Below are 26,987 nucleotides of genomic sequence, written 5' to 3' on the forward strand. Positions count from 1 at the left end.
GGCTATTTGCACTGCTGCACAGAGGCAATGGAAATAGAGGATATTCAAGCCCACATAAAATGGGAAAAGAATGACAAATACATAGCTAGAAAGATGAAAACCAAGGAGCCAAGGCCTGCTTCTCAGAATGAGCAATATTTTGATTGGAAACTCTTGACGTTTCCCTCCTTTGAACGTTGGCAAATTATTCTAGTGAAAATTACAGAATGTCCATATTTATTTCAAAAGAACCAGCAAACTGTCACTTTAAAAATCTCACACGGTACTATTGTTTCCATATGTCTGTGAACTATAAATAGAGGAAATCAGTAATTATCACCGAGGCCTGTCCTTCGAATGGGAAAGATACACCATGAATAGGAATGGGGCTGTTCTTTCATTAAAATTCCACCCGCGGAAACCATCTCCCCCATTATCCCTTTCATGAATCTGGCCCGGAAAGTGAAACAGTGACAAGCAGGAGGGAAAGACGAATGCAAAAAGGAGACAAAGAAAGCAAAGAGAGGTAAACAACACACACAAGAAAAGGCACCCGGGAGAGAAAAGATTAATAGAACAAGACAGAGAAGAAAGGGAGAGACTACAGCCACAACCAGGACTTTAAAAGGGGGCAAGGAAAGCAGACCCCACTATAGCAATTAATATTTAACCAATGTCTCCAAATCAGCCCTCTGAAATTGATGGAGATGGGGTGCACAGGGTGCTTGCCTGTAACAGCTTTGAATAATAGACCTATACAGACACCATAATAAGAAAAGAAAGAGAGAGAGAGCCTGGTGAATGGAGAAAGGAATGGCTCATCGGCAGGGAGAATGACACAGAGAAGCAGACACGGGCCATGAGGCGTGTTCATCACCAGCCAGCATTGGGCTAGACTGCACGGTGGCCCACCCCACTCACACAGGAGACATTAGTGGTAGAGAGTATGACCCTGGGTTGAGTACAGACCTCCGGGGGGCACTAGTCCAATTCTCAGCTCAGCCAAAAAAGTGGAACATTTCCAATCACAAGCCTGTTTATAGAGACCCAGCTGGAAGGGGCCTGGTAAAGTCTTCACATACATCCAAGCACAGAAGCTCTGTCCAGGGGGAAAGGGAAGGCTAGGCTGTGATCCAGAAGACAGGCACTATTATCAGAAGAGGCAGAAAGATGGTTTTCATAAAAGCAGATTGCTTGGCTATCGTTTCTCCCTTTGGTGCAGCAAGTAGCATGACTTTGAACAGCCTGCTTCACAGCTGTGAGCTTTGGACCTGCCCAACCTTGAGGGTGAAGAAGGAAGGAAGAGTTTTTAATGGCTCCATCCCTATGTTTATTCTTTGAAGGTGCTCCTTATTGATCACAGATAGCAAAATCTGCAAAATGGCTGTCCGCACAGAACTGGAGACAATTGCTCTGTCTTAAACTTGGGGAAGCAATGACAGGGACCTGTGAGATAAGAGTTTTAATCCCAAGGCAGAGGAATGTAACTGGGTATGAAAGGGGAATTAAAAATGAAATAGGCAAGAGCCACGGACCTGAGCACCAGAGAGCAGCTGTGATCAAGGTCACTAAGAGGAGAATGGAAGGTTGTGATACAGTCACTGAATTAGGCTCCAGGTTTTTCCTACTTGTTTCAGAGCGACTCAGTGGGTTTAAACAGTGCGTATTGTTCAACGCTGGAGATTTAGGTTTGTGTCTGGCTTAACCCTTTGAGAGCTGGATCCAGCTCTGGTTGAAGTCAGCAGAAGCCAGTGCATTGACATGAATGGGGACTGGCCCAGCTCTTGCTGCTGATTGTCAGTGAAAGGGTGATGTGGTGATAACGTCCCATAGAATGCACCAGCAGGAGTTAAGGGAAGGAGCAGCACACCAGGTCTAGTCCTAGCTAGTGCCATCAGTCTCTCATTTTCAGGAGCACTGAAGTTGCCAGGGGGAAGGTTATATAAGCTTCAGGGCACAGTGAGGGAACCCTATCCACCCAGCCCATCCTCTGCTAGCACAAGTGCATATTACCTATGTGATAGGCATTAGCTATGGAGAGTGCATAATGCCACAGGCACGGCTCATGGAGTGGTTTACTGAATCCCTGCAGTCTCAGCTCAGCCTTGGGGCTCCCTGGGAGCAGAACTCCTATAGGACGCGACAGGCAGGAGTTCCTTCTCACAGTTTGCCCGGGCTACGGACTCAAGGCAGAAGCTGTTGATTGAATCAATCACAGGCTGGCTCTGTTACCTTAATAAGCAAGAATGGCATTCTAACTTGTGGTGTTCCAAGATGCCCGATGGAGAGGGACGGACTCCCTCCCCTCTAGTCCCACTGCAGGCAGTCAGATCTGACAGGGCCCACAGAGGCTGTGCCTCTGCTGATGCAGAAACTGGGCATGTGCTATTAGCTACCATGTCAGAACAGGTCTGCAGGAAGTCCAAATGGACCAGCTCCCAGGTCACCATGTTTGACCCCAAGGCCCGGTCTGGTCCCAAAACCTGAGAGGGCCTAGTCAGAAAGAAAAGACAGAAAGGGATCTCCTGTGTGTCATGCACAATGGGAAAGCATCAGAGGATCACTTTCTTCTAACACTGAACAAGGAACTTTATCATAAGAAAAACAGTACTATCCCCATAACGAGGATGCCTCTCTGCTTCACTGCAGAGCGCCTGCAGAGAGCCTTCCTCAGCCCCCTCCTACCAGCATTCCTGCTGCAGGCTGAAAGAGATAGCTCATGTGCCCTGACACTGCTAAGTAGCAATGGAGTGAGTTAGGAGACCGGAAGGTTTGGGGCTGTTCCATTCTTCATTTTGCCCTCGGTTATTGTTTGCTGTGCGTGGTGAAACAGAGCCTGCGCTTGTATGCAACAGCAGTTCTGTCACCCTGAGTCACAAGGGAAGGAGGAGTATAAACCCAAGCTCTGGAGAGGGGGTTTTGTTTCACACAAGTCACCAGATTGCCCCACCCCCAAAATGGGAACTAAGGGAGTAAACAGATATGTACTTCTATAGAAGCACTGAAAGCGTCCAGCCCTCAGCAGGAACATTCTGACTCGCACTCCCCTTGGAGTGAGAAAGATGTTAGAAAAAGACACTCCTGTTCTGGCTTGTGAAAGGAGCATTGACATGTATGCTTTAGAAAAGGCCCAGGGGGCCACTGTCCTCTAGAGCAGGGAAACCATGGTGTTGCCTCTATGGGCAGACTGGAATCAGGCCATTCTGTTTGATCCCAGCTTCCCCAATTTTTAAATTGACTAGCCCCAGTGATTTACATTTCCTGCTGTGCTGGGCAGCTAAATCGGTGTGCTATTCTGGGTGACTCTGGCTACGGTACATCTTCCCCAAGTTCTTAACTGCATTACAACAGGAATTCATCAAGAGAAAAAACAGACCCCCTCTCTCTCTCTGCCTTGGGAAACACAAAATAAAAATTCAGTACAGAGCTCCTTTGGTCTTTCTACAGGTCCACTGCCCAGCTTATTGAGTGCACTGGTATCTAACTGTTGCAAAGGTCAGAATGATATGGAAGGATCAATTACTGTACCCTGTGGTCTGTGTGAGATGCTAACTACAATGGTATTTGCTCAGCAACACAGAACTCTTGCTGTTATTGACTGCCCAGACTACAAGGGAATCGTGTCCAAAACCACGTGAAAGGTGCGCTTCTGGGGCTGTGAAACTGGGCCAAGAATTCACTGGGTACTGTAGAATTATTCCCCAAAGTTTTAGGTTTAACTTTTTAAAAATTATTGTTTTCCCTGCAAAGACGACCTTCTAAAAGTGAACCCAGTATAAAGTGACACCATGTTATCTGCTTGAGTCTGCACAGTGCCAGAATCAGCTCAGAGAGAATTATGAGCTGACCGTTGATTCCAATGAAATGTTAACTCTGAAACCTAATGATGATAATCTAAATACTAACATGGTTAACTATTGCATTCATGTTAGCAGAAATATCCAGGTAATGTACTTTCCCACGATCCCAAACTACATCCCATGTCTGTCCATGTGCCATAGAATTATAGGACTGGAAGAGACCTTAAGTCATCTATTCCTGTCCCCTGCATTTAAGGCAGGACTAAATATTATCTAGACCATCCCTGAGTGGTCTTTTTGTCTAACCTACTCTTTAAAACCTCCAATGATGGAGATTCCACAACCTCCCTAGGCAATTTTATTCCAGTGCTTAACCACCCTGGCAGTTAGGAAGATTTTCCGAAGGACCAGCTCAAGCCTCCCTTGCTGCAATTTAAATCCATTGCTTCTTGTTCTATCCTCAGAGGTTAACGAGAACAATTTACCTTCCTCCTCCTTGTAACAGCCTTTTATGTACTTGAAAACTTATGTCCCCCGTCTTCTCTTCTACAGACTAAACAAACCCAATTTTTTCCAATCTTTCCTCACAGGTCATGTTTTCTAGACCTTTAATGATTTTTGTTGTTCTTCTCTGAACACTCTCCAAGTTGTCCACATCTTTCCTGAAAAGTAGCACTCAGAACTGGACACAATACTCCAGTTGAGGCCTAACCAGTGTGGAGTAGAGAGGAAGAATTACTTCTTGTGTCTTGTTTACAACACTCCTGCTAATACATCACAGAATTATGTTGGTCTTTTTTGCAACAGTGTTAGACTCATATTTAGCTTGTGATCTACTATGACCCCCAAATCCCTTTCTGCAGTACTCCTTCCTTGGCAGTCATTTCCCATTTTGTATGTGTGCAACTGATTTTGTGCAACTGTGTTTTTTCCTAAGTGGAGTACTTTGCATTTGTCCTTACTGAATTTCATCCTAATTACTTCAGACCATTTCTCCAGATCATATTGAATTTTAATCCTATCCTCCAAAGCACTTGCAACCCCTCCCAGCTTGGTATCATCCACAAACTTTAAGTGTACTCTCTATACCATTATCTAAATCATTGATGAAGACATTGAACAGAACTGGACCCAGAACTGATCGCTGCAGGACCTCACTCGATATGCCCTTCCAATTTGACTGGAAACCACTGATAACTTGTTGGCAAACCGTTCCCAGAGAGAAATTATGCACCCACCTTATAGTAGCTCCATCTAGGTTGTATTTCCCTAGTTTGTTTATGAGAAGGTCATGCGAGACAGTATCAAAAGCCTTCATGAAGTCAAGATATACCATATCTACTGCTTCCCCCCATCCATAAGGCTTGTTACCCTATCAAAGAAAGCTATTAGATTGGTTTGACATGATTGTTCTTGACAAATCCATGCTGACTGTTACTTATCACCTTATTTTCTTCTAGGTGTTCACAAATTGAATGCTTTCATTATTTGCTCCATTATCCTTCCGGGTACTGAAGTTAAGCTGACTTGTCTGCAATTCCCCTCAGCTGTCCTGTACCCAGCTACCAAACCTGCCTACGTCTTTCCTGATCTCTGATGCACCAGCATCTTGACCATACAAAAATCTGCAGGACACAGACAACAGAATTATGGGGCAGACTAAAAATCAATGGAATTCGATACCAAACTGAACACCACAAGAGATACCACATTGACTAGATTATTCAAGTCCAGTTCAATAAGAACCTGGAGGTTTTTAATTGACTGGAAGCTTTAGGGGAGCCTCCACTCTGCTGGAAAGGCACATTGCAAGCACCAGGGGGCGCAATCAGAGAGTTTAGGCCCACATTGCCAGAGCACATGGGCCTGGATCCAGGATTGCATTTTTTCATGCTATACGGCAATTGTCCATGGGAAACCTATACTAGTCCCTCTACAGCTTGGGATTTCGGATCAGTGCCGCGTACTGCACAGCTCGGAAGGTAACGCTGTGCAGGTGCCTGCCTGCCAAAGCAGCACATTACCAAACGAAGTGAAAGCAGTAATAACCCAGGTAGCTTGCAAGACAAAATCTAAAAGAGCCACTAAAATAAATAAATAACCAACCCCACTCCTGTTCTCATCCCAGTGCCACAATGGTAATGACCCAGATTGTGCTGACCCGAAAACACACTGCTAATCTCCCAGGGACTGACAATCCCCCTGATGAAGATTGCGCTCTGTCTGTGCATTTCAGTTGGGGGCTCTGAGCAAGCAGCTAAGTGCCGATAAAAGCTGGTATTAATGGCTCCCTAAGTGCCCCCTGAGCTTGGCTGTCAGCATGAAGCAGCTCTGGTCTAATAGCCCTATGATATCTGCAGCTTTTGTTCTGGGGTGGGGAGGGGAAGAGGGACCTAAAAAATACAAGCCTATTTCTCCATCGCAGTGGAATTAGGCCCATTTTCTCAGCCTTAACATCCCAGGAATTTTTAGTGACAATTCCCCCCAGGATTATTAAGTGGCTCATCTCAGCTGCTCAGGTCGACAAAGGCTTTGCACAGATGTCAGAATCCACGGCCCTCCTGGGAGTTGGCAAGGAGGAGAATGCATTGGATATGCAGACGGTACTGCTGTGTGCAGAGGGCTCGATTCTGCTCTTAGTTATACCAGCGTGCATCAGGAGCGACTCTACGAAAGTCAGTGGAGCCACACTGATCTAAAACCAGAGTATAAGATAGAGCAGCATCATAGGGTTGCCAAGTGTCTGAGTTTTATGGCAAATCTCAGTCATAGTTGGTGCTTTCCTGAAAGCCCCAACTCTTGGAGTCATAGAATTTCAGGGTTGGAAGGGACCTCAGGAGGTCATTAGTCCAACCCCCTGCTCAAAGTAGTACCAATCCCCAATTTTTGCCCCAGATTCCTAAATGGCCCCCTCAAAGATTGAACTCACAACCCTGGGTTTAGCTGACCAATGCTCAAACCACTGAGCTATCCTTCCCCCCCCCCCTTTTTTTTTAAGTCACCGGGTGGCTTGCAAGACAACAACGTTAGATAACATTGTTATCCTGTGATAACATTAGAAACCAGTTTTCATTTCAAACCATTGCAAGTTTCTAGCCCTCAGGGCTGCACAAAACACATGACCCCTAAAGACTCAAAACCCAGAAGGCAAATAAAAAGATCCAGGGGTTATTTTAAAATCTCATGATTTTTAAGCCAATCTCATGATCTGGGGAGGAATGAGGTGGGAGGCTGACTCATGATTTTGACCACTTGAGGTAGTCAGGCTCTTTAACACCACTGAGGTCACCAAGGCTAGAGGCATGACATCTACCAATATGCATCTGGGATTGACCAATCAGCGAGCAATAAACCAGGATATATGGAAGTTATACTACACACCTCATGATAAAGGCTTGAAGCTTTCAGTTATGACTACTTATTTGTATTATAGCAGCACCTAGAAGCGCCCGTCACTGACAGGGACCCCACTGTGCTAGGTACTGTACAAACCACAGCTCACCTAGGGCAGGACAATCACCTGCCCTTATGACAGCGTGCCAGGGAGTAAGGAACATAAGACATCCCCTTTGCGCCCTGCACTGACTGCCCATAACAGCTGTAGCACCAGGAGGAGAGCAGCTTTTGAGAGGTGGCCACTCCCCTCCCATACCAGTTGGTAAGGAAGCCTTAGCCCCTTTCCCACAACATGCCAGTCAGGGAAACTGAGCAGTTGCAGAGAGAGAAGCAAGTCACACTGGTCTATACCAATAGACACATATTGTAATTTAACACAGCTGCATTACCCCAGGGGTAGTCCAGGGAATTAATTGTGACTCAGAGTTACTAATCGCTCCCTGCTTGGTTGCCCTCTCCCTGGGCCCAAAGGGTAAATAATCTGCAACTGGCCAATAGCAGTTAAGTCCAATATGTGCTTATAATGCAAGTTACATTGCAATCTACCCTATAAGGGTGTCACAAGGAATCAGGCCCATTACTATGCAGTTTGAAAATCAGTTATTCAGTAAGTATGTCAGCAAAAGCATGTCAGGGTTGACTGGCCAAAAGCAGTATTCATGGAGGGCAGATGTACGATGGGTTGGACCATATCCTCCGCTGATGTCAATCAGCACTTCTGCACTGAACTACGAGGGGCTACACCCATTTATACCAGCAGAGGATTGGGAGAGGAACAGGGGGAACAAAGGAGTGAGCTGTAATTCTCAGAGTCACAATTAGTTCCCAGCCTTGCCCCTGGGACAGGGTAGCTCAATTAAACTCTGTGTCCACCTGGCTTTCCCTGGAGGGCCATCTGCAAGGAGACGCAAACACAATTCACACATACCATTCATTGGCTAAAGCAGTTGGACAGAAAATTATCCGTGGCTAGGGAACCCAGGTGCTGTCCATCTGCTATGGACGTGTCACGCCTTGGTCCCTACCAGCGGAGTGAGTCTACATGACCCACACCATGCCATCTGCTCAGATTTGCCTCGAGTCCTGATGAAACAAAACAATTTAAAGAAACAGACATGGTATATTGTGTAGACGAGCTGTTAAGACCCTGAAGTCCAACCTGAGACCAGATTTTAATAGTAAGCAGTCAGTGTTCTAGAGAGCACTCATTCAATAGAATGCCTGAGTTTGTTTCCGTCTTTTACTTCCCTTTCTACAAATCTTGATAATGTTTTTCTGCTCCCCCGCTGACATTTGATAAGATCCTTTGGTCACTGAAGTAGGGGGTTAGGAGAACTGCTTGGTGGGTGCCACCAGGCTCTAGAATCATTCTCACTCTCTCTCTGGCTCAATGACTCTTTAATTTATTGACTGAGGGAACCCCACACCAGAATATCCCTCAGGCCAGGGCACATGTGAATATGCCCCAAGTCAGGGCACTCTCCTGCGAGGAGTGAGACTCCTGCTCAAATCCTTTCTTCCCTCTGTCAGAGGGGGAATTTGAACTTGGGTTTCCAAAATCCACAGGGAGTACTCTAACCACTGGGCTAAAAGTTATAAGGCAGTTGCTGCAACCACCTCCTGTTCAATTCTGAATGGGGACTGATCTGGTAGACATGCTCAGAACACACCTACCAGATCAAGCCCTGCAGGCAAGATGGGTGGAAGAATGCTTGGTTTCCGGATCACACTGGGGCATAGGCAGGAGACAAGTGTTGGGTGTGCAAAGTGAGGCAGCACTGAACCCACCCAAAGTTAGAAATCTAGGCTCGTCTTCACATACAATATATGCTACTACACATAATTAATCCATCTCCCTGAGAGCAGTAGCTATACCGACATGGTGCTGTCTACGCAAGGGGTTAGGTCAGTACAACTACATCAATTTCACACCCCTGAGCAACATAGTTATATCGATATAGGTCTGTATGTAGACCTGGCCTTACCACAGAGTGAATTTTACCCAGGTGCTGAGAGGGTTTAGGCTTCTACAGGGTTAGGCAACAGCCACATGGGGGGGGGGGTCTGTGAATTGTGACAGTGCCTAAATCTTGGGTTAAGGCACCTAAGTCCCTTTGTGGATTTGGGCCTTAATGTCTCTGGACTCCAGTTCCTCACTTGTAAAATGGGACATTAGCATTTCCCTGCCTCCCAGGGGTGCTGCAAGCTTCACCACATTAAAGAGACTGAGAGGTGTGCAGATACCATGGTGTGGGGGCCAGAGAAGTATTATAGATAAGATAGTCAGTTTCATAGGTGTGCTGAACTAATCATCACAGGCACAAATGGAAAAGATAAAGGGAAACCAATATTCGACACCTAGGTGGTTCTTAGTGTCTCTAATCTTTCAATTAGAGTCATCATAGCAGTTTGCTAGTAGTAACAGGAGTTACAACATTTTCCAATGGACATGTTATTCTCATGCTGACCATGTTCCTTTAACCAGTTGGACAAAGTGAGCTTGCATATTTCATCCATTGCGCCACACTAAAAAGAGGATTGTGCATGGAACGGCGTACATAACTCTAGGTTCACAGTGATGCTAGCCAGCCATGCAAACACAGCAAAACTAAAGCATTTTGGGAGAAGCCCCAGAGCACTTTACATGGGCAGCATCTCTTCCTGGAGTTCTGAAGAACTGTGAAACATACATATTCCTAGAAGCTACTGAGTAGAACTGAGGAAAGAAATTCCCCGCTCCTCTCTCTATCAATTTAAAACAAAAATATACACATATAGAAAAATCACATTTCCTCATTTTTCAATTCAAACTTTTGCCAAAATTGGAGGTTATTTTTTGCAAGTAGAAGAATATTGTTTTGCCAAGAAAAGAAGTTTATTTAAAAAAAAATCGCAAATTCCTAACCAGTCATTTTTTAAAAAAAGTGTTTCCCCCAGAAGGTGTATCCAGATTCTTTTCACTGAGAAAAACAATTGATGTTCTACATCAGTAAGAACAACAATATGCTCTGGATCAAATCTGTGATCCATGTGTATATTCATAGTATTTTTTTCACTACTAAGGGCAATAAAGAAGCTACTTCCAGGGACTCAATATTCTGAGTCATTCTGAACACCTCCCTATTTCTTAAGCGAGCATCCTGAGTAAATGTCACAAAGATACCACAAAGATAGGCGAGATGCAACATGGACAGACAGACGCAAATGTAGAGTGTGACCTGGAATATATCTTTACTGTAAGCACTATGTCCCCCAAATCTTCCCCTTTGCAAAACACAATTAAATCTTCTATGAAGATTATGCCTTCTTAACACCTCCACCCTTTCCCTTTGATCTGGAGATCTTAAAAACTGTGCCCAAAGGTACAGAATCACACTTACTTTCAGATTGTTTCCACTTGTACTAAAATATACAAGATAATTGCCTCTCTTGATAGGCTGGAAAGCAGTTTTTTCATGCTGAAAAACTGCATTTTTGCCTGGATGAAAAACTATGAGAACACCAAGCCTGGGTATACATTTCCTGTATCTTTTTAGGATATATGGAATCACAGCTCTTTTAAAACAGGAAGCATTCATTAAGGAAAACAGCTACAACTACAGACACATGCACACAAGTGCCTATACAGCTTGAGTCCCAGCTTTGTCCTCCTTGTTTACCCAAGGCCACACTCTGGCTGGACCTCTATTCACCTCATAGAGCCATCTACTGGCTGAATAATCTATTGCAAGTAAACACACCATTACATACCCAGTACTGCCAACCACAAGAGTTCAAAAATTGTCAGCCCTGGTCCTCCCGCCATAAGAATGGCTCAGAAAGAAGAGTATTTTCTAAAAGATTGTCTCATGGATTTTAACCTGGTTTTCGATATTGAACTCCCCCTGCCTCTTCTCCTCCCTGAATGTGTCTGACAATTACAGCATTGCCCATTCTCCCCAATGTTTGTAGAGCAGGAATTCTGCAAGGGCTCGGGCTGCTGCCTGATGGCATGGGCCTTCCACTTTCTCCCAGCCCTTGACATTCTAATTCATGAACTCTGTGCCCCTTCACCCTATATCTGCCACTCCCCCAGCCCAACAATTAATTATGCACCACTCCAGCCCCACATCAAATTTACCTCCCCAGACACACATCTGCCCCTTGTCAGTCATCACATCTCTGCTCTTCCTGCAGATCCAGGGCTTCTCCTCCTCTCTCCCTGGACCTAGTTTGGCAAAGATGGAAAGAGGAAGGGGGAGTAGGGAGCAGACTGACCATTGCTCACAAGAGGGGAGGACAGAGGAACTGCTTGGCTCTTTCTGCTCCCTGTTCCTCCTTCCCCTCCTATGGATTTCTCCCTCCTCCACTACTTAAAAATTCATCGGGTAAGGGAGAGGCATTCTGCCTGCCTTCTACAGTAGCTCCGATTGGCTGTTCTTCTCCAGGAAGGCAAAAAAGTGGGGAAGGCAGCCAATCAGCTCAGGCTATCCCTTGGAGAAGTCCAAAAATCATGCAAGTGCTGGAGCTTTCAGCATCATTATACAGCTAATGCCAGTGTTTTCTCATAATGAAATCCCGAGAGTTGGCAATCCTGCATACTGTACGTCGAACGGTCCTCAACATCTTCATTAAACACAGCCACAGTCCTTGGAGACCCCGGTTACACAATTTCTATGCAGAATCTGGATGAGCTTGGTGTATTTCCTGATGGTGTATGTTGTTGGCCTACAACAGGGAGTTCACTGCAGCTTCAAGCGAGCCGTCGCCGACTTTAGCATAAAACAAAGATTTAATGTAAACATCTGAATTTCTAGGCTTGATGGTGTCAAGGTTCCCCAATGGCCAACACTTGAAAATACTCCCCTCTCAGCATCCTGAAGTGAATTTCTATAAACAACAACAGTGTAATTTGGGAGGGAAGAATGTAAGTAAAGCTACAGAAAAAACAGAGTACAATTTTGGAAATTAATAAAAACCTCCAAAAGAGGACATCAAATGATTTCTGTATTTCTAAAACCAGCCCCGCGGAGGACTCCAGCAGGCGGTATCAAATTGAGAGCCTGGATGGCAGAACCCCAAAAAAAAAAGTTCCAATTAACGGGAAGAATCAGAGTGCTGTTCCCAGAGTTTCATTTAAATCAGAACCAATCAAGGATTGTTCTGGTTCCTGCAGCTTCGCTCAGGAAATAATGAGAAAGATGAAAGAGGCCCAGCCAGCTAACGCAGTCCTGCATAGCCCTTTGAAGCTCGGAAATCGCAAACATCGCTTCGGAGATTTTCTGTTCATGCAGCAGCTGTTGCACAGGCTCCTTCAAGAGAACGATCTGCTGCTTGATTTCCTTTAGTGCAGCCCCTGTCTGAGCACTAACAAACAATCATCGGCCAGACGTGCAAGGTGTTTTATAACAAGACGGAGCAATTTGAAGGACACCATCAAGTGAGTCAGGCCTTAAATCTGGCTTCCCTTTACAGTCTGGATCTAAACTGTTATCCATATTAAATCCTTCATTCTTACTCCATGGGAGAGAATTAAGAACGCAAATGATAGCTGCTATTTTTTGGTCAAACATCCCGTCAGTCCCACGGGATTTGTAGCAGGATTTTGACCAAGAGACTTTTCCCCACGATTGTGCTGACGTCATTGATGCTGCTGGACAAACAAGGGAGTAAAACCCAAAGGGAGGTGTGCAGATCTGTGCTGACTGATTAAAAGACCATTGCAGTTGACAGGCATCTTTCCAGAGACTCTCTGGGCTAGTTTCAGAGTAGCAGTCGTGTTAGTCTGTATTCGCAAAAAGAAAAGGAGTACTTGTGGCACCTTAGAGACTAACAAATTTATTAGAGCATAAGCTTTCGTGAGCTACAGCTCACTTCATCGGATGCATTCTTGGGTGCCAATCCCAGAAGCACCCAGGGATGAAATTGGTTTGCCAAATGGAAACTGGAGAATATGGAGCGTGCAAGTAACTTTGGTTTCAAGCTCCCACACAGGTATTAAAAACAGAATAAAAATAAATGCTATTTTTAAAGCCCCTATACAGCTTTAAAATGTAAAGAAAAAATAGTCAACATTCTATTTTGTAGCTGGAATTTTTCCTTACTGAATATCTTGTTCTCAGGTTTGTCTACTTTGGAAAAGATTCCCTTGAACACCTCCCATGCTCTGCAACAACGCATACCCAAAGTAGAGCTCTGCTAGAAACACATCACCATTGATTTCAGTTCAGCCTAAGTACACACCTAGAGAAGGGAAAGGCAATTTTGCATTCACCATACACCTAAAGATTCCAAAAGGAGTTCAGAGCGTTCCACTCAACTACCTAGGTGAACCCCAGATTAAAAACAGATGGTTCACTTGCTACCTTAGTGAGGGAGGGAGAAAGATACAAGTCACATTTATTGGATGACTAGCAGGCTTTCTGCTCAATTTCCCCATGTCACATTGCCACCAAGGACTGCACCATATCTAGAATCACCAGTTACTTGTTTCTGGCCCCAAAACACTCGTTCACATGCAAATGCATTAGCTCACACTTTTGCACAAACAAAAGCTCCTCCTCAAAACACTGAGGTGAACAAAAGCTGGCCTCACAATTGTTTGAGGAAAGAGAACAAACAAGGATACGAACACGATTGACTCAAACTCCATGTCAGATTTAGCTGACAGGGACCTGAATGCATTTCCCCACTAGATCGGGGTGGCCACTGAGCTCCCAGCCAGGGAGGCTCACCCCTAGCCCCTCCCCCACTGTTCCCCCTCCCCTACAGTAACACCATCGCATGGGCAGCACGCCTTGCGCCAGCCCACCTCACAAGCTTTCAAATAAGCCTGTCCTGCCGCTGTGATCAGCGTGATAAAGGTAAGGGTAAGGGGGATTGGATAAGGGGCAGGAGGCCCCGGGGGGGGGCAGTCAGAAGACAGGGAACAGCAGGGGTTGGATAGGGGGGTGGGGTCTGGGAGATCGGGGGGGACAGGGAGCAATTAGGAACGGGGATCCCAGGGGGCAGTCAGGGGACAGGGAGCGGTGTGTGTGTGTGGGGGGAGGGGGGTTGGATAAGCATTGGAGTCCCGGGAAGCCTGTCGGGGCAGGGGTGTGGATAGGGGGTAGGGCAGTCAGGGGATGGGGGGAGTTGGGAGTTCTAAGGGGGGCGGTTAGGGGGAAGGAAGTGAGAGGGGACAGATAGGGGGCAGGGGTCAGGCAGTTTCACAATGCCCAGATCCCTGACAATCCCCGAGGGCAGCACTGAAGCCTCTCAGTGGTAGAATGGGTGCTGGCCAACCACAGCTGGATTTGGAGCATCCTCTTTGTTAGTAAAGCATCGCATCATGAAACAATACCCAAGCTGAGCAGAGTCTTACCTTTGCAGGCCACGTTGTTCTCAGCCTCGTAGCCAGCCTTGCAAGTGCAGCGGCCAATGGGAACCATCCACTCCCCATCACCATTGCAGTACAGCTTAATGGGTACGTCCACCTCCTCAGCATTGGGAATGCAGGTGCCACGTGCAATCACCAGAGATGTGCTCTCCGCCCCAGTCATGGTCTCTGGGAAGATGGCAAAGTTCTGCACCACACTCGGGCACTTTTTGAAGAAGACCCTGACTGAGAGCAGTGACATGCAAGCCCCATAGTCCTGGAAGGCAAGGTAAAAGCCATTGCGGGTGAGGGGTCCGAAGCTCCTCACCTCGGTGTTCACCTTCATCAACCGGCCCCCAAAGTCCACCTGGGAGAAGCTCTCATCAGCAGCAATTGTGTCCACTTTGAGGTAGGGTGCCTCCGTCCAGAAGGAGGACTTCTTGGTGGCAATGATAGAGTCTGTCTCATAGTAGTACAGGTTGAAGGTTTCCTTGCAAGAGCCAGGGACATTGGGGAGGCTGCTGCAGTCCCGCACAGTGAAGCGCATCTCAGTGTAGATGCGGTGGGCGCCCCGTCTGTTTATGAATGTGGTGAGGAGCCAGTTGTTCTGATTGGGTTCAAAGACGTTGCACACCTGGTAAGTGCGGATGGTGTTCAGGTTCTCATCATAGCCGCTCACTTCTTCCCACTGGACAGAATTAACACAGGAGAGGAAACAGGCAATGAGAAGGATGCAGCAAAACTGGCACAGAGATGACACTTTACCTATTGGCCCATTAATCACTGCCACATGCAGGGAGTTAGTGACTTAGAGGGTCAGTGTATTTGGCTTTCACCTCTGGAAATGTGAGAAAAAATCATGATTAAGGCTCAGGATTTATGAAATCGGCAAACACAACACAAAACCACCAGTCCAAAAGCAGAGGAAGAGAAACTGTCTCAGCCACACACACACACACACACGCATGCTTGGGTACAGTAACGCTTTTCACATTCATAATACAAAATAATACTACGGGCACTTTTAATCAGTAGATCTCAAAGCATTTTACAAAGGAGGTGGTCAGTGTCATTATTCCAATTTTACAGATGGGGAAACTGAGGCACACAGGTGATGTGACGTTTCCAAGGTCACCCAGCAGGTCAATGGCAGAGATGGGAATAGCACCCAAGTTGCCCGAATCCCAAGCCAATGCTCTAACCACTGACCCTCACTGTCTCCTATTCATTTCTTGTCCCCATGCCTCTTCCCAACACTTCAAGATGATGCAATGCTGCATCATCTCATGACTGAGACATTGTCACAATGACTGGCAAATCTTATGAGCTATTTTAACCACGGAAGGTAAGAGCTATGTGGACGAAGCTTCCAGAAATCTTGCTTGCACTATGTCTCTAAGCCAGAGGTTTTCAGACTGAGGACAACTTGATGGTGTCTGCAGAGAGCTGGTTGGTTGCACGGTGCTGCTCTCTTCCTTGTTTCCAGCTGCTAAATTGCATGAAGACATAGCCAAAGACAATACATAAAATGCCTTTTCCATGTGAGCGATTGCTCTAGTTGCCACAGGGATGTTACGCATGCATAAATGAGAGGAAAGATGACCCATATACACTCATGAGTGGAAGGGAAAGTGGTACATAAGAATATTTCTCTATTAAAATGTAATCAGCATGTGGCTCTGAAAAAGTGTGAGACATGCTCTAGGCAGTGCTATCAGATTCTCACTTTCATGAGTAACAAAATCAGCAAAACGGAGACTGAGAATGCAGATTTGCAATTGGATTCATGAAACAGCATCAGTGTAAAACTGGATATGATTTCAACTAAGGGGCAGTAGCTAACTGTAAATAGTTGTGATGACATGAGAGTCCTACAGACAGATTTATAACCATATAATCCATTTATCTTAACTAGTCTGTGTTTACAGTGTCTTTGTTAATAACAGCGTTATTCATGCAGCAGTCTTTATGTGCTACGGTGGATATGATGCATAATTCCTAGGAATGCCAGTGTCATATGTCTATGTATGGCAAAATTCGTGTGTGTACAATGTAAAATGCTTGAAGGTCCTTATATGTGCTGATGTTAACATACTGACAGGGAAGCAGTCTCTATGCAGAATGTTATCACCAGATTTTGTTCCCTTGTGCTTTCATTTAAACAGTCCGATAAATATTTTCTTCCATATTTCCACTAATAAACTGTAGTCCTGGTGTACGATCCAGAGTACCAGTGTGTCTATTCATACAAGATCTTGTAAGAATACATACATACGGGCACTTTGGACAATTTTACCCCAGTTCAAACTGTGCTTAAGCTTATGAGAGCTAACAGGATCACAGCTGAAGGTGGTCTGGCTGCATTTTGACTAACTGTTGTTAACCAAACAAGCAACAGATGGTGGCAAACAACCCCACCTGATTGTGTCTTCTCTCTCAGCATCCTATTCCCAAATATGCCATGAAAGCTGTACAAAGATATTACTTCTCTGCATTCAACAAGATGTCATTTTGACAGAATCCAGTGTTCTCTCGTTATCATTACAGGACACAGTTGAAGGGTACTTGACGTCATTCTGGCTTACTGGTTCAGTAGGTTTATCATTCCATTTTTGAGCTTTGCATCATGGACCAGAATCCAATTAATTTCGGACAATTGTCTGTTTATCTTTTAGCAGTTACCTGGCCATGAAGCATCAGCTCCAGGAGTTTTTCCTGAACTATGCAAACTCCCTGAGAAACATCCAGTCCTCCCAGTTTGTCATCAACTACACGCTTGTACGTCACTGCCCGCTTGGTTTGCATGCTAGTCATAGGCCTATACCAACAGCCTTTCATTCTAGATGCCAAGCTCTGGTTCCAACTCTATTTCCATGGACGACTCCCTATCACACCACTTCCCGGGTTGCTTGGATCTTGAGCAGCGCTGCAAAATTCAGATGGGGATTGTGAACCCCCCCAAAGGTCATGGATTTTCGCAAGCTCCAAGGATATTGACTGCAAAAGCAGCTGCAAGGGAGAACAGGCTAAATACGCCCAGTGCCAGCAATGAGCGCTCAGACACCCTGCAGGGGCAGAAGCCCATAAGCAAATCCCAAGAGCAGCCTACCACAGGAGAATCTAGGCAACTGCAGCTGGGACACACCTCACTGTAACTCTCTCAGGAGCCCTTCCTATTCTAGCATTCCCTACGCTAACGAGCTGTGTGTGAGGCTGCTGGTGTATTGGGGTGAGGCAGAGAAAATGGGGTGGGTTAGCTCAGCTTAAAACTAGCCAAAAGGCAAGATACCAGACTGGGAATCGACTGTAGGGAAAAGTTCTAGTCAACTGGTGGGCAGACATGGGATCTAGTCAGGAGGGATATGCAAGGGCTGCAGATGGATTCTGCAAGGTGGGGGGAAGGGTGCAGAGCAGGTAGGTGTGGGGGAGAGGACTGAAGTAAGGTTAATAGGCAGGGGTTAATTCAAAAGAGAAGATGAGTTCCCTTCACACATTCCTTGGCCTTGATATTAAACAAGCTTCCCTCCCCTTGCACAGTCATAGGGGCCGCTCGCAACTACTGGGCTCTGGGAAGGGTGACTGCTAAGGAGCTGGATGCTGCATGGGGGCAGGGCGGACATGACCCTGTCTCCTCCCACCCCTCCAAGTAGCAACTGCAGCAGAGATTATGAGGTGCATTCTCTCAGGTGCTCTTGCTAGTTTGGGTCATTTCCACACTACCCCTATGCAGAGCCATGGCTTAAATGCCCTTTGATTGCAAGCTCTTTGGAGCAGCAGGACCTTTTATCAGCATGACTGGAAAGGTCTCAGCACATGTTCTGAGCATTGCAGCAATACTAAAGATGAGGATGAGAAAACCAGTGGAAAGGGAAAGAGGCAAGTGGTGAATCAGAGAACGGAGTCTGGGCGGCAGAGCCAGGCGTGTGAGGGAATACGAGTCTGCAGAGCACCAGGGTGCACTGGGGCGGGGGGTGGTCTCTGCAAATCCAAGTGCAGGAAAGGACTTGCTTCTCGCATGCAGTCACACATGCTGGGGAATTTGCTTCTCCAATAGAGCCCCACACATGAGGTCCAGGCCTTTGCTGGATCCCACTGACATGAATGGTGTCCTGTTCACATTGCTTCTGCAAAGCCCAGACAGCAAAGGAGGGAGCAGGTAGCTGTGACATAGTGTCTCAATCGTGTGGCCTATCTGGAAGAGGCTCCAGCAGTTTATGGAGCCCACCCTTCCCCTCTGCTCTGCCAGCCCTATGAGTAGGCACCGAGCAGCACCAGATGCTGCCTGGGGAGTAGCCCTGTGGCCTTTTTAACAGCTGTGCCTGTTGTTGCCACTATAACAGCCACAAATTCATTGTTTCAACAAGATCCCTTTAAATAATTCACAGGACGCTGGGGATTAAGTCAGTACTCTTCCCCATCTCTGCTGAGCTTTAAAACCCTTCCAGCTGGGAGACCTAAAGAGAGTATATTGGACTGTTCCACCTCCTGGCTCCCCACCCTGGCCCTCCCCCTCCCCATTTCAGGAGCCAACTCAACAACAGCACACAGCAAAGAAAGACTGGGGAAAGAGCTTTGCAGGTAACCATAGCAGCAGGAGCCATGCTATTCAGCTGTCATTATTCCGATGGCTCACACATGTGATTATCTGAAGCTGTCAGCTGAATGCAGTCTGTCATTCTTGCCCTGACTGGATCATGTAGGAACAAGTCAAGGGAGAGGCTAGCGGCTGTTTCTGTGCACTGGAGGCACTCTTCACAGCACCTTGGTGCCAACACATGCAAACAAGCTTATTCTAGAGGGATCACTTCTCCTCTGGGGATTTCCTACTTTGAAAATCCCTCCATCCTTCCTGCTGCAGGCACCATAACCTATGCTACCAGGGACTCAAGGGGAGTTTTGCAAATTTGGCCCTTATATTTTAGTGGGGATACATACATGCCTCATGAACTGAAACATCCTGGCAGCTCCTGCCATTAGAAATAAATTCACCTTCTGGTGTAAAATACAGGTATGGTACTTGTGCCATTTTATGTGGTAATGCTGCAAATAACTTGTGTCCATCCATAAAACATCTAAAGAACAGCTAAAGTACAGCAGATCTATATTGTACACACAGTATATCTGCACTGGTCTATCTACCTACAGAAAAAATCCTGCTCCATTCAGCTACCTCTTAAACACAATGGGCCAGACCCTAAGCTGGTATAAATCAAAGTAGCCCAAGGCAACAGACTTCAACTTACATCAGCTGAGGATCCATCCTAAAAATGGTAATCATAGATACATTATATGGCTGCTTTGCATAGTAATACCTACACTGTGGTTTTAAGCCTGTGACAACCCGGTTCCTTATACAACCTGTGTAAAGCCAGTCTTTAGGGCACGGCCAGGAACGAAGACTTGCAGCTAATCGAGTTCTTGTGTGCGGCTCTGGTAGCGAGAGCAAGTGGAGTTCTAGGGAAGAGCCGTCACCAGGCCAGCCTCAGAGAACACCAGCATGATGCAAGGAGAGTAACTCACTTGGTCAGCATAGAAAGGAGGCACAAACAATCCCTGGAGAGAGGAAGGAGGAAGAGATGGCAAGAGCTTTTTGGAAGCAGCTGCGAGAGCTTGGGAGCATGAAGAAGGAGCTGGGAAGAGGGGGTTACGGAGAGCAATGGGCGTTCACATCTTAATCTTAGCCATTAGAGATGGAAAGAAACATACAAAGTCATTCAGTGAATGCACATTGGCTCGCCACAGTATCATGGGGAAGAAGTGGTGTGGAGGATGGGACTGAAGAGAACTTTTGGGAGAGGAGTTGAGAGCTGGCCAAGCAAATGACTCTGATCTACATACTGCTCTGCTTACACACTGCTCTGCTTACACCTGTGGCACCCCAATGAAACATCTGGCATCAATGGGCGGCATTTGGCAATATATGGTCTCTGCTCTCTCCACCCTGGCCCCATCTCTGTTGTCTCTCTCTTCTCTACCCATCTGCCTATCAATACCTATATCCATCTGTCTAGATCAGAAGTTCTCAAACTGGGGGGCAGGCTTCCATGGGGGGCAAGAGGCTGGAATGTATTTGCAGGGGCATGAAAAGCTTTAAAAAGGCAGGGGGAGTCTTACTGTGTACATTTTACACACAGCAATGAATACCTAGCAAAGCTCATTTCTCCAGACATATCAGGCCCTCAGGTGGTGCTGTGCATTTTGACAAATTTCTGTTAAGCCTGCATAGCATTATACAAAGCCATTGCAATCTGTATGTTAACCTGTTAGCTACAATGCAGTGTGCACATTTAATTGAGAGTCTGGACCACAATCGCCATTTTGCTTTAGCTCTTATTACAATCGATCGTTGGCTCATTTGTGTGACAGAAAAAAAAGAAGCTCAAGTGAAAAAGAAACCAAAACTGATTCAAGTGAAGCACCACCACCGGATATATAAGTTTATGTGTTTGTGTAGCAGGGTGTACACTACTACAGACTCAAAGAAGGGGGCCACAATGAAATAAATTTGAGAACCACGGGTCTAGCTATCTGTTCTGTTTACTCTTTGTCAATTCTCTCTTCTCTATAGCCCCTGTCTGTGTATTGTATCTGTAAGTTTAGCCATACGTTTGTCTCTCTATGTCATTTTTACCTATCCACTTGTTTACCTATCCACCAGTCTTGTCTGCATACAAGTATCTGTTTACCATCCATTTAGTTATCTGTCTATATCTCTCCTATCAGTCCATCTGGGGGATTTCAGTAACAAACTCTGTTTCATGTCAGTAACTTCTTTCCAATGTTGAGTTTACAGGGAAGTTTTGTACAGAGAAGGCAAGGCAGGCACTTCTATTAACCCTGTCACAAAACACAAAGAGAAGGGATAGTCCATGGAACCAAAGAGGGGGCAAATTAAAAAGGATACAAGGAAATATCACACAGTGTACAGTTTGCCTCTGCAATTCACTGCCACAAAGATAGCAGAGAGACCAGGAGCTTAGCAGGATCCCAAAAGAAGTTTGAACACTCAGATGGCTAAAAACAACATCCAGAGCTAAAACAAGGATTAAAAACAAATCCAAGAGTTTTAGAAGTGTAGCAAATTGCCAGCACTACTTTGATGGGTCTTGCGCTTTCCTCTTCTTGGGGAGGGTTCAGGGCACCATTTCTCACCCCTGAACTGGGGTATTAACTGTCCCCCTAGAGTCCTAGAGGAGGGGAGTAGAGAGGGAGGGACCCAGGCCTGCCCTCTACTCCAGGTCCCGGCCCAGGGGCCCTAGGGATAGCAGTAAACCGCTTGAACTAGCAGTTCCTTCCCCTGGGCTACTTCCCTCTCCTGCCCTTCAGCTTGTGGGACTTCCTACCCTCCCTCTACACATATCAGGTATCCCTTTACCTAGGGCCTTGGTCTTCTTAACCCACCACAGCACTTCTCCAAACTCCTCTCTGCTCCTGCACTAACCCACTCTGCTTCAACTCCTTGTCTTGTCTGATTGAAGTGTGTGTGTGTGGGGGGGGGGTGTTATCAGGTGACTGGCTTCAGATGCTCTAATTGGCTTCGGGTACTTTAATTAATCTATAGCAAACTTTCTTCCCTTCTAACACTCTACTGCTGCCTTCTGGCTATGCTGTATCACAGAAGGGACATCAGTCCCCATGCTCTGAGGTATATGCCAGCCCCTCACAGATGATGATGATAGAAGAAACTTTCCCTGAAGGCAGGTTATTCGCTAACTGTCCTTTGCAGGGTTCTTTCACCTTCCTCTGAAGCAGTTGGTGCTGATTACTGTTGGAGATAGGGCACTCGATGACATGTAGTGGGGCTGGAACAATTTTTACAGTGTGTGGGGGGGGGGGTTGAGAGCCATTGAACCAAACTGTAAATCCCATATATGAAGGAAACCACTTCAAGCCAAGGGCTGCAGCACCTATGATTTCATGGATATGGGATCTGATCCAGTCTGGCTGCTCCTATGTTCCTGCATCATTTGCTACCCCCACACTCTCTACATTCTTCACCAGCTTTGTTCTGTCTTTTCCAAATACAGAAGGGGATCAACTGTGTGTGACATGGCTTTGTTAAAGGTGTCAGGTGATGCCCCACAAGCCTGAAACCCAGAGGTTTAAAGCACACCCCCACACTCTCCACTGAGCTTAAAGGTCCAAGGATCCAAGGGAATCTTTTTTAAAGGATAACCAGATACCCAAGCTGTGTGTGTCCCATTGGGCTGATGCTGTGAGAAACACATCAACAATGCCTCTTCTAGCCACACCAACTCATGCTCCTTGCCTCTCCTCTTGATTCTCAGCTGGATAGGATAAACGGGAGCCGCTTTTGTCTCAACTGATCCTTAGCATAGCTGAGAGATAGGGCTGCTTGAATTTGCATTTTCTGTTGAACTTCTTTTTAGTGGAATGTTGGGTTCTGACTAATGCATGTCTTCATAGAAAGTACCTATTTTCCTTGAACATTTTCAATTTTTCCATTTGCAAACCAAAAATCTGAAAACCAAATGTGAGTGGTTGGCCAGAATATCCCTCTTTTCTACAGGTTTTAGACATACAATTTAGATTTTCATCCAAAAAGATTTATTGTCAGTTACCTAACATTGAAAATTTTCAGTTTTGGGAGTTTTAATGAAAACAAAAAAAATATTCAATTTTTGTCAAGATTTTCTGGCGAAAACCAAACCATTTTCCAACCAATTCCACTGAAGTCATGGGCAAAACTCTCATTGACTTCAAAAAGACAATGATTTCACCCATAGATCTTAGCGGTCAGGCTGTGAGAAAGAACCGTAGCTGCATGCATGAGTTATGAGGTCATAAGTCAATACAGTTTACAATATTCTGAATAACTCTTATCTGAATACATTTTATTACTTTTGTGCAGATGTCCAGCGCCTGGACTGGCCAGGAAATTGCACAAACCTGCTTTAGGCGTATTTATTGAGAGTTGTTAAGCTGAACAAAATACTAAGATTGTGCTGTTACAAGAGGATACTTAAAGAATATTGCTGAAATGTTCAAGTAGGCATGGGAACAGGAGGAGACATTGTTTAGCATAGACTAACATCCAAACTGGGTTGACCATTTCAACCCTCTGGTCTGGTTTTAATATATGGATGTTACCTCTCTCTATGACAGTGAGAACTTTATTGGAATACTGGGGCCAGTTTTGGTGTGCACACTTCAAAAAGAATGCTGAAAAATTCAAAGGGCTTCAGCAAGGCGCTACACGAATAATTGAAGGCCTGGAAAAATACCTTACCATGAGAGACTAAAGACGCTTGCTCTAGTTATTTTGTCAAAGAAAAGGTTAAAATAGTAACTTGAGCGCTATCTACAAGTACGTCATAGTAAAGGGCTCTTTGATCTAGGATAGGGAGGCATAACACGAGCCGACACTTAGATGTTGAAGCTAGACAAATTCAGACTAGAAATAAGGCACAAATGCTTAATAGGGAAGGTAGTTAACCATTGGAACAATTTACCTCTAGAGGTGGTTGGTTCTCCATCACTGGGAGTGAAGTAGCATAGGATCTCTTTCTAAAAGAAAGGCTCTAGCTCAAGCAAAACTATGGGCTCAAAACAAAAATTATTGGGTGAGGTTCTGTGGCCTGTTTTATGCTTGAGGTCAGATTAGATCATCATAAGGGGTCCTTGTGGCCTTAGAATCTATGAATTTGAGACATTATGAACTTGAGTCTCCTATGGAACTGGCTGCCTCTAGCCCGAGAAAAAGGATTTGTTCTGCCATGCTGCATTTCATAATGCACATTTTGCACCTGTCTCCTGTGGGCTGAGTACCTGTTATGAGGGGTGATTACCAGCTACCTTTCATTTGCTGTTCCTGTCAGCATTTTGGTAATTTGTCAATACCAGCTACGGGGCTGGATTTTCACAAGGACTCAACTCCTGAACAAGCATCGGAACAAGGGCACGATGCTCACAAGAGCCCACATTGAGCACCTCTCACAAAAATCAAAGTTGGGGCCCTTGTTTTCGTGCCTCAGTAGGAGCTAAGCAGTTTTGAAAGTCTGGGCCTGGGCACTGGGAGCCTCAGAAAAAATTAACTCTGACCCAGGGAGGGAAAAATAAGAAGCAGGTAGTGATCAGGATACAAGATCACAGGTTAGAGGATTGTGAAATGCTAGTGCAGACAACTATGACAGGAGGAAGGCTGCAGGAATCCACATGGTAACCACACTTATGTACAACCCCTGCCTACTGAAGTAGTCTTAGCAGCCAGCTGTAAAACACAACTAGATTCAGTTGGGATTGAAAACTTCCTCCAAGATAAAACATAACCATGTGAAGTATATTGGATTTTTCACTATTGCAATGATTTGTCCTTATATATTTTCATTGCTTTAATGAAGCCATCCATCTCATCATCCATCCACTGGCCTACCTCTGTACCACCTCTGTTGTAGTATCTAGCTCACCATAACCCTCTAGCTATCAATCTGTTATACCCATCTATTAAACTGAAGCCAGTCTTCCTAACTGATTCGCCCCCTCCTCCCCCTGCCTATCTTTCTGTCCCTGTCTTTGTCTATCACTTTCTCTGTCAGGGGAATGTGAGTCAGGTTATTTTATGCTTCCATTCCTCAAAGACTCGTATTGTATAAGAAAGATGTTTTAAGTGCCTCAGGGTGTTTTGTTCCTCATTACTTCATAAAAGTGACATTAATAGCCAGGGAAGAGCACTGCTGAGTGCAATTATGGATGATGTTCCAGGTATGAAAGCTGTTTTGAGCCTGCTAATGTTTCCTAATTACAAGCCTTTCGGTAGAGAGTGAAAGAGAGGATGGAGAACAGTGACTTAACTGAGTGGTTTACCTGGAAGGAGGAAAAGGGGGGAAGGGAGTTCAGAGACTTGTCTGTATGTGGAAAATCTTTCCTTTTCTGAAGCCTGGGGGCCAGCTCGAGGACAAGATCTATCTGAAAGAGTACGTCTGTGTGGCTGGGATACAATTCTGTGTATCATGTCAAATGCATGCAGCCAACTGTGCCATAGACTGAGTCCTCTTTCCATGGTCATCGAAGTGGAAGCCAGGCAGGAAGAAGCCACAGGACAGCAATCACAGGAAACAGAACAGAATTTGCTTAATATACCACCTGTTTGAGTGGCAGTGCCAGCAAGTCCCATATAAAGTTCCAAAAGCTATTACTAAGAAGTGCTAACAGTGTGCTTGGCCCTTCACACAGGTATTATGGAGGCCTGGGGCCTAATTCTCTGTTACTGGCTTAGTGCTGTTGTAACTCCATTCTTCAAAGTTCTTGTTTGAATATTTGCTACTACCACCAAGATCTGCACCTGCGGCGGCTCCACCCGGGCCCGTGTCCTATTATTCTATTATTCGTTTGAATATTTGCGAGAAACGAGAACTTTGAAGGCCGAAGTGGAGAAGGGTTCCATGTGAACAACAGTTGAACATGGGTCAGTTGGTCCTAAGAGATAGGCAAGCGCTGTTCCAAAGGTGGCAATGAGAGCCGCGGGGGCTACGCCGCGACGAGTAGGAGGGCCGCTGCGGTGCGCCTTGAAGCCTAGGGCGTGGGCCCGGGTGGAGTCGCCACAGGTGCAGATCTTGGTGGTAGTAGCAAATATTCAAACGAGAACTTTGAAGGCCGAAGTGGAGAAGGGTTCCATGTAACTCCATTGACTCCTGACTTACACTGGTGTAAGTAGATCAGATCCACTGTCCTTGCCCCAAAGCAGTACGCTTAGTTCAGAGACAGCATAATAGCCATTAGGCGATCAGCAATAGCTCGCCCGTGGTGGTTAGAACACTATGGTTATATCTCCAACTCTTTCCATCAAGTGCAATAGAAACTCCTCTTTGGGCAGCAGGAACAAGATTTTATTTCTCCTCTGGATAAATTTATTTCTTCTCTAGGTAAATGCTACAGAAAACCAACCAGTTGACCGGAAGGTATTTGCTCAATGGCTGCTAAGGACACTGCAGAAAACAGGCAGGACAGAAAATTATCTGACAGAGGCTGCTATCAATCAATGCTGCTTTCACCAGTGCTGGTAAGAGAGGCCATTAAAACTAGAAGGATCTTTCGAAGAGAAAGATGGGGTAGGGGACACGTACGTGTCTCCATTTCCTTAAGTGGGAGGAAGGAAAGAAAAAATCCCTCTCCACAATGATCCCACTGTCTACCACATTTTTGGACTCTGGAGGTGTGGTGGCAAGCTGCTGTTACAATATGCTATGCTGGAAGGATCTCTGATGAGGGGCAGAGGACTCATTCTTTGCCATGGACCTGGACCTGTAAACATATGATGTTGCCTATAAAGCTTGTAGAGGAGACATGCAGGCCTGTAGGCCTTGTGCGTTTTTCCATAGGCTGCTGTTAGAATAGAGATATAATACATTCTCATTCTCTTTCAAGTTGCAATGGGGGAGGTTTAGATTGGATATTAGGAAAAACTTTTTCACTAAGAGGGTGGTGAAACACTGGAATGCGTTACCTAGGGAGGTGGT

General features: G+C 45.7%; 1 protein-coding gene across 5 annotated transcripts in view; it reads right to left on the reverse strand.

Annotated features, from left to right (window-relative positions):
• EPHB1 (EPH receptor B1) overlaps positions 1-26,987 on the reverse strand; it is a 386,433-nt gene that overhangs the window by 247,513 nt on the left and 111,933 nt on the right. For all 5 annotated transcript variants that reach the window (XM_038415984.2, XM_043492655.1, XM_043492656.1 and 2 more), the window contains exon 3: positions 14,518-15,199. In XM_038415984.2, coding sequence (XP_038271912.1) covers positions 14,518-15,199 — 682 coding nt within the window. The remainder of the gene's footprint in view (positions 1-14,517; positions 15,200-26,987) is intronic.

This window comes from Dermochelys coriacea, chromosome 9 (assembly GCF_009764565.3).
Source record: "Dermochelys coriacea isolate rDerCor1 chromosome 9, rDerCor1.pri.v4, whole genome shotgun sequence".
In the NCBI taxonomy this organism is placed as follows: Eukaryota; Metazoa; Chordata; order Testudines; family Dermochelyidae; genus Dermochelys; species Dermochelys coriacea.